The 8,305-nt window shown below is 38.4% G+C and overlaps 1 protein-coding gene across 2 annotated transcripts in view; it reads left to right on the top strand.

Annotated features, from left to right (window-relative positions):
• The first annotated feature begins 1,561 nt into the window (after positions 1–1,561).
• LOC125670991 (putative autophagy-related protein 11) overlaps positions 1,562–8,305 on the top strand; it is a 9,160-nt gene continuing 2,416 nt past the window's right edge. Inside the window, exons 1-2 of one of the 2 annotated variants that reach the window (XM_056161592.1) lie at positions 1,562–2,318; positions 6,271–8,305. The exon at positions 6,271–8,305 is cut by the window's right edge and continues 2,416 nt beyond it. In XM_056161592.1, coding sequence (XP_056017567.1) covers positions 6,366–8,305 — 1,940 coding nt within the window. In that variant the 5' untranslated portion in view covers positions 1,562–2,318; positions 6,271–6,365. Of the gene's footprint in view, positions 2,319–3,083; positions 3,370–6,270 lie in introns of those variants that run through there. The other variant, XM_056161593.1, reaches the window with a different exon arrangement.

Genomic DNA, 8,305 nt, shown 5'->3' on the forward strand with positions numbered 1-8,305 from the left:
TAGTTCTTATTCAAACCTCCCTTCCGCCATCATTACAGTTTGACCTTTATAACGTCTGCTCATAACATTTACGTCACAGATCTCACGGTTCTTGGAACGCTCCGATTACCGAGCATTTTCATTGGTTATATCCCAGGGATTACTACGGATTCTGCAGAAAGTAGTCTTCAGATGGGGAGAATATTGCATTTTCAGGGAAATACAATTTAGTCGTATTACTTTTATGTACAGAAAGATCAGTAAGGGTGTAATAAAGCCAAATATTGGAGTTAATATCCTATTTTTGTCATAACTATAGATCATGTTATATTTCACTGTTTGACAGCTTTCCAAACCCAGCTGTAGTTCTTGCAGTACTATTGACGAAGCGTCCGATCGCCTGTCAGACTGGACAGACATTGTTCATAATGTTTCGCACTACAATCCAAACCTATCCAATTCATTGACGTGGAATTCATCCAATGAAGTCTTCAAACGTCCATGGAGTAGAAGCGCGAGTCATCGAAATTCGACTCCATCCATTCTAAATTCAAGTACGGAATCGTTTGGGGATTATCATAGCCATGCTTCGTTCGACTGTGATATTTTGAGCTTCTCGGAATCCAGTTCACCGTCAAAATTTCATCTAAGTGACCATCTGATAGCTTCATACGCTAGTTCCCATAGCAACTCTTCCGGTTCCATGGATCCACCACTATCAAAGAAAGCGCGCATCTCCTTCCATACTGAGTCCAGCATTTCTGGTAAAAATAATAGCTCTAACATTTCGGAAATATACAAGTTAAATGGAACCACAAGTCCCTGTTTTTATCCAAAAGCGACTTCTACTCCTTTCGTGTCTCCTCCAGACCCGCGCTTTGTTCAAAAGCCGGATGCGAAGGTCGTAGCGACATGTGATAATAGAAGACCCTTCTTTCGGTCGGAAGATGAAGAAGCAGTTTACTATCTCATCTCAAAATATCTGACGACAAACAATCCAAATGAAGTGGAAAAGGCTCAATAACTTGTTTTCTTTATTTCAAACTCACCAATTGAATGATTTTTAGTCGTATAGCGCGTTTCCATGTAACAGTATAACACTTGTAGCAGATATTTTTTATCATTTGGTTCAAGACTTAGTAACCTCCCGATATTCTTCTGTCTAATAATTCACATGACGATAGCATTTGTTTTTAAGAAATGAAGAGTCCATTTAGGGGAGGGGGTGATTCATTGAGTTCATTTAGACGCCATTAGTTTGGTTTTGAAAATCGTATCTACTATCTATCAATCCTCTGAGAAGTGATGAAAATTTAATGATGGGTGAAATTGAATACAATGAATTAGATTCCACTAAATTTACTAAATTATCTTTTGGATTGAACTTAACTTACGATAACCTTATTCTTTTACGAGCTATACTGAAAGGTAATTGTCTTTTCAAATTTTTGTAACCTGGTTGAAAAGCATTAATAATTGACTTATTCCGTATTTACAACGGATTTTAAATTCATTTGAAACAGATTTGTATTATTAATTTGCACGCGTTTGAACAAGGCCAAAATAAAAAAAAGACCTGGTGTTATAGTATGGAACGAAGGATTAACCTTCTATTGTCCCAATAATTAAATGGATAAAACCACTGAACCAATTTACGATTTGCACAGAAACGAACATGTGTTTATTTAAAATCTATACTAATGGATTTTTAAAATTGCTACATGTACTTAGTATCAATTCATAAAAACTGAATGTTGAAAATGGCGTCTATCCCATGTTGATACCGCAGACGGTACGCGAGTCTCTCCCCGTTAGAATGGACGATGTTTGTTCTCAACATTTAAAATCCAGTGTTTATCGACAACTTTGTTGAAATCTTCCCAATTCAGACTCGCATGCCATATCTACCGTTGTTAATTACACAAGATGATAGTTATACTCCAGGAGCATAAAATATGGACATTTGAAGAGAATGTATTTGCCAACAGTTCTCTGAGCAAAGAACCATCTCAGGATTAGAGATCGAAAGTATGCTCTTGGCTGAATCCGGATCCGATGTTGTGTGAAGTAGTAGGAGGCCACTGTTTTAATGGAATTAGATGTTAAATCCTTCACGTCGTAGTGTCACTATAAAGAAATATCTAATCGATAGGACTGAGGAGCCTACAATCAAAATCAAATCGAGATCGAAGAATGCAAAAAATGACAACAGCATAATACCTCTTTCTAAACGGATTGTGAATGTAGGATCGAATTTATAAGGAAACGCATTGTTTTTGTAGTGATTTTTCAATCTATAGCCACACTCACAAGAAAGGATATTTCAGAAGGAAAATATGGTAATTTTTATGTGCCAAATCTCAATCTCTCTCTCTCTCTCTCTCTCTCTCTCTCTCTCAGATTCTCTCTCTCTCTCTCTCTCTCTCTCTCTCAGATTCTCTCTCTCTCTCTCTCTCTCTCTCTCTCTCAGATACACATTTATAATGACATCATGGTTTCTAAAATATATATTTCATGGAATAAGCACTAGTTTAATCGATACTTTTATTTGCATGGTAAAGGTGAATTCATATAAATGTTTACATGATACAGAATAGATTGTTGAGCAAATATTGAGCGCGATGATAAAATTGAACTCCGACAGGTGAATAGTTGTTTCTATTTTGAGAGCATATCAAAAATCTGATGTATACCCATATAGACGATAGCTACATAGTCTCGAAGATTAAGGACATTTATCGAAAAGCAATTTCGTTCTCTTTGCATTCACGGCCCTTTTGAATTGATATACAAAGGCATTTCCTCTTGCAATGACACAAAAGAAACCAGCTTCAAACTACAACTACATACAATCCTCGTCCAAAACGGATTTCCATCTCTAGATGCCTACGTAATATATATATATATATATATATATATATCTGTGTGTGTATGTATCTAGCAAATAAATGTCATTAATATTTTTTAAACTCCGAAACGCCATATCAATTTCCAACTTTCTTTCTATAGTGATATAATGCTTTATAATGGTATAACCGATTGAGGCAGTACACGTATATTGAAAGAGATCTTGAGATCAGTCTGAGCGTACATAGTATTTAATCATGTTGGTATTGTAAAGCGTCGAGGCGTTTCGTTAAATCTCTATTACCCAAGCATGGTTTGGTTTAAACTTTTATCTCGTGTGTATAATATCCTTTAGCCGCCATTAAATATTCTAAAACAAGGACAGAAATTCTGATTGGTGTATTCAGTTCCTTGGGCAAAAGAGTCCCGGAGTTTACTCACAAGAAATCTGTATTCCGACTCTTTCTCGATCAATAGCAAATCTACCCGGATACTTGTAAATTCTCTTTGTCCAACCAGTTGGGGATCAAGCATCAATAACAGGTACAGATTTTCTTTTTGAGAACATCGACATCCTCTTATGCGTTTTATCCGAGTCATGTAAGCTGGTACCCTTTAAATTGTATAAATTGCCAGGTGATAATTTATGTGTTTTTCAAGGTTTTGACTCCGATATCACGAACTTAGAGGTCGAGTTGTGATGGTTACTAATGGGGGTATTGTTCTGAATGTTCTGAAAGTTTCTAGTTTGTACTTCGAATTCATAGATACGCATCGATTAATGGAAAATCTATTTCTGCCAAAAAAGATATGCATTTGAAAATATCATTTTTATCACGATTGAAAAAGTCTGTCCTTGTAGTTTCATGTTTATTGATCTTTTTTCTGTTTACACCGTGGTGTATTTTGATTTCACAGATCAACTGTACATGTCAGTACTAGACAACTAAACATTGTTGACACAACAAAGGTAGAGCACTTATTCTGGAATATGATTAGAATGAGTAAATATTTAGAAGAAAGAGACCGTGGAAAAATTTCCAAACCGTGTTATGCTACATCACCCCATTGAAACACATACACACACACGTTTCTCCCAAAGACAGATTAGTGTTATATATTAACTAAACACATGGAATATCTATTAGCAAATCATGCACTGATTCCAATACAATCTCTCAAGAGCATAACTACCGATTTCTCAAACACTGTGTAATACATTGATTTATATCTGCTGCCATCGAGATCAAATGGTTCTTCTCATTTGGTTTTTTTTGTTTGTTTTTTTTTTTTTTTTGGCAAGTCAACATAATGAATTTTTTCTGTTGTTTTTGCAAGATCATTTCAGTTAATCTATAATTGTCATGTTTCACGCTTGAATACATGGTATTCATGTTCTTAAAAACATATATTGATTATGTAGTGAGCAATATTGTTGAGTTTCTATAGAAATAATGTTTAAATTATGCTTCTTTTGTCAACTATGCCTTCTTTGGCCCTTGATTGGTCAATGAAATATCTTGTATATATATATATATATATGTAGTAACGTTGAGACGGATATGATAAAATGGATGAAGAGAGGGTATGAGAGCGACAAGAGAAGGGAGAGGGGGTATGAGGGAGAGAAGAGAACGGAGAGAGAGAGGGTATGAGAGAGAAAAGAGAACGGAGAGAGGGTATGAGGGAGAGAAGAGAAGGGAGAGAGAGAGGGTATGAGAGAGAAGAGAAGGGAGAGAAGAGAACGGAGAAAGGGTATGAGGGAGAGAAGAGAAGGGAGAGAGAGGGTATGAGGGAGAGAAGAGAAGGGAGAGAGGGTATGAGGAAGAGAAGGGAACGGAGAAAGGGTACGAGAGAGAGAAGAGAACGGAGAGAGGGTATGAGAGAGAGAAGAGAACAGAGGGTATGAAGGAGAGAAGAGAACGGAGAGAGGATATGAGGGAGGGGAGAGAGGGTATGAGAGAGAGAAGAGAAGGGAGAGAGGGTATGAGGGAGAGAAGAGAACGGAGAGAGAGAGGGTATGAGAGAGAAAAGAGAACGGAGAGAGGGTATGAGGGAGGGGAGAGAGGGTATGAGGGAGAGAAGAGAAGGGAGAGAGGGTATGAGGGAGGGGAGAGAGGGGGTATGAGAGAGAGAAGAGAACGGAGATAGAGGGTATGAGGGAGAGAAGAGAACGGAGATAGAGAGTATGAGGGAGAGAAGAGAAGGGAGAGAGGATATGAGGGAGGGGAGAGAGGGTATGAGGGAGAGAAGGGAGAGAGAGAGGGTATGAGGGAGAGAAGAGAAGGGAGAGAGGATATGAGGGAGGGGAGAGAGGGTATGAGGGAGGGAAGAGAACGGAGATAGAGGGTATGAGGGAGAGAAGAGAAGGGTATGAGGGAGAGAAGAGAACGGAGAGAGGATATGAGAGAGGGGAGAGAAGAGAACGGAGATAGAGGGTATGAGGGAGAGAAGAGTAGGGAGAGAGGGTATGAGGGAGAGAAGAGAAGGGAAAGAGAGGGTATGAGGGAGGGAAGAGAGGGTATGAGGGAGAGAACAGAACAGATAGAGGGTATGAAGGAGAGAAGAGAACGGAGAGAGGATATGAGGGAGGGGAGAGAGGGTATGAGGGAGAGAAGAGAACGGAGATAGAGGGTATGAGGGAGAGAAGAGTAGGGAGAGAGGGTATGAGGGAGAGAAGAGAAGGGAAAGAGAGGGTATGAGGGAGGGAAGAGAGGGTATGAGGGAGAGAAGAGAAGGGAAAGAGAGGGTATGGGGGAGAGAAGAGAACGGGGAGAGGGTATGAGGGAGACGAGAGAAGGGAGAGAGAGGGTATGAGAGAGAGAAGAGAAGGGAGAGAGGGTATGAGAGAGAGAAGAGAACGGAGAGAGGATATGAGAGAGAGAAGAGAAGGGAGAGAGGGTATGAGAGAAAGAAGAGAGGGTATGAGAGAGAGAAGAGAACGGAGAGAGGGTATGAGGGAGAGAGAGGGTATGAGGGAAAGAAGAGAAGGGACAGATAGGGTATGAGGGAGAGAAGAGAAGGGAGAGAAAGTATGAGGGAGAGAAAGTTGGGTAGGGAGGAGGAGAGGAAGGGAAAGAGCGGCGAGATTAGAGAAAGCTGGTTTTTACATCAAATAACTTTAATTTTCATAGTTTTTCAAACTTGGTGTGCTCTTACATGAGTAAAGTATCACGATTCCTAATTGATTATTATGCGTGTAACTTCTAAATGCATTGATACATTTGTTAATTTGCGTCGTGATATAACAAAGAAAATGTTAATTTGAAGCTGAATGCTAGTGTTTCAGTCATATGGCATACATGTATGAATTGTTGCCCTTTTTGAACATTCATCTGTTATATAAAAGGTAGAATATAAGTATGATCAGAAGAATTTCATATACTTTTAATCTAATTAATGTAAATAAAATATTGCTAATTATGGGCTTTTTTATTTCTTCAGAATCCACCCCATTGGCATCGACTTAAATACGTAATAGTTCAATATGATGCCGTCAAAATTTCCCAAAATGGCGTCTTCACATAGAGCAGACGATCATGGATCGTTTGTTAAAACCAAAAAGTGACCCGGTGGATCGACAGGCCACGTTCGAAACAGATTCCACACAGGCGCATCGTTCTCGGAGCGGTGGAATTAAAAGGGGTACCCTTGCACTTCCTGTGATTGGAAGTGAAAACTCCCTGCAGACCCCACCGATAAAAGAAGGAACTTTTGAATCAGAAAGTGGACTTCAAACCCCAGACACTAAGAAGAATAGGAAACAAAAGCCAGAACATATTCATGGAAAAAATGGAATAAATGTGAATTTGAATGACAAGAATAGGAAGAGTAACACGGATGATCCTTCTCTAAAGAAAGAGAAATCAGAAAAACCTGAGAGGAATGATAAATCTGTTAATAAACATAGTAAGATAAACGATTTTCATCCTCAAGAGACAATACCCTCGTCAAACAACAATTATTTAAAAGACAAGAAACCTGTGGCAATTACAAAGACAACATCTTTAAATATTGATGGAGAAAAAGACACCGAAAGCAAAAGTTCAAGTACTTTAACAGTGAACAAAAAGCTTAAGAATGATAAACGTGATTCAAAGCAGCAAGAGCTAGAGTTAAATACACTAAAGAAGCCAGAAGTCAAAGTCAATGATGTTTCTCTAAAGAATGGAAACTCGAACGATTCGCTATCAAAATCGAGTAATAAAAGAAAACCTGAATTAAAAAAACAAAAGGACGAAGGCATTAATGTTAAAGCAAGGGGCACTTTAAGTAAAGATCAATTGACTCGTCCAGCTAAAGAAGAAACTAAGGCAGATCAAATTAAGGAAAAGCAAAGTAATGTACGAAATAAAGTGAACCTAAGCGATGTTTCAAAAACTGATGAAAAATCTACAACAGAAGTGAAAGGAAAAAAGTCTTCTTTAGAAGTGATAAACAATGAAAAGCAAGCGAAACAAGAATCTGTAAAAGTCCCTCCTGTCAGTAAAGATGAGCAGATAAGACAATCTACTACAGCAAAACAAGATCAAAAAAACAAATCATCGAAGTCCAAAGTATATGGAAGTGGAGAGTCTTCTAAATCGAAAGTTTCGATAAAATCTTTAGCCGAAGCGAGTGAAAGGGTAGAAAATAAAGAATTTGACGCTGATGCATTATCAATAGACTTGTTCCAATTTGAGGGTGAAAATTCCCATCTTCCTCCTACTAGCACCGCCTTGAAAGATAGTAATATTCAAACCGAGAACTTTAAACCCAAGAAGTCATCGGTCACTTCACAAATTCTTGAGACGAATGTGAAAAAAGGTTCAAAAAATGACCAGTCCTTAATAGCAGACGAATCCATACCTACAACCAAGGTTGATAAACAAAGTAAAGAAAAATGGAAAAGCAGTGAGTCGTCTAGTCTTCGAAAAAACAGTGTTGATGACAGATCCACAAAAACTATTTCAGATATTAACAATTCAAGTAAAAACAATATATCTGCCAATAGTGACAGTAGTAGTAAATCGTCCTCAGCTTCTGAAAAATATACTCAATTGCATACTTCGCCGAGAATAACTCATCCAGAGCGTTTGGTTTCCCCAGATATACATACTCATACCAATCTGCATATTACCCCAGCCGAAAGAGAGAAATTTCCAGAAAAACGTTCAAGCAATTTTGCACCAGACTACGATAATTACGAAAACTTCAAGACATCAGAGACTTTCAGAATGGAGCCATTAAAGAGCAGACAGCCTGGGGCAGAAAGAATGACTGAATCATATGAATCAGTCTATGCAGAACGAAAAACGCTTCTAGAAGCCGAACTTGCTTACAAAAAGAGAATAAAGCAACTGGAAGATGAGCTTAACCAGTTTCTTCGTACAATTGATGACCTTCGAGCAGAAAATAAAGCTCTACGATTGCGTATAGATGACTTAGAATCTAACACCGAATCAGTTAGCCCAGCGCTTGATGGCCACCAGAGTAAGAA

Source organism: Ostrea edulis, chromosome 4 (assembly GCF_947568905.1).
Source record: "Ostrea edulis chromosome 4, xbOstEdul1.1, whole genome shotgun sequence".
Classification (NCBI taxonomy): domain Eukaryota; kingdom Metazoa; phylum Mollusca; class Bivalvia; order Ostreida; family Ostreidae; genus Ostrea; species Ostrea edulis.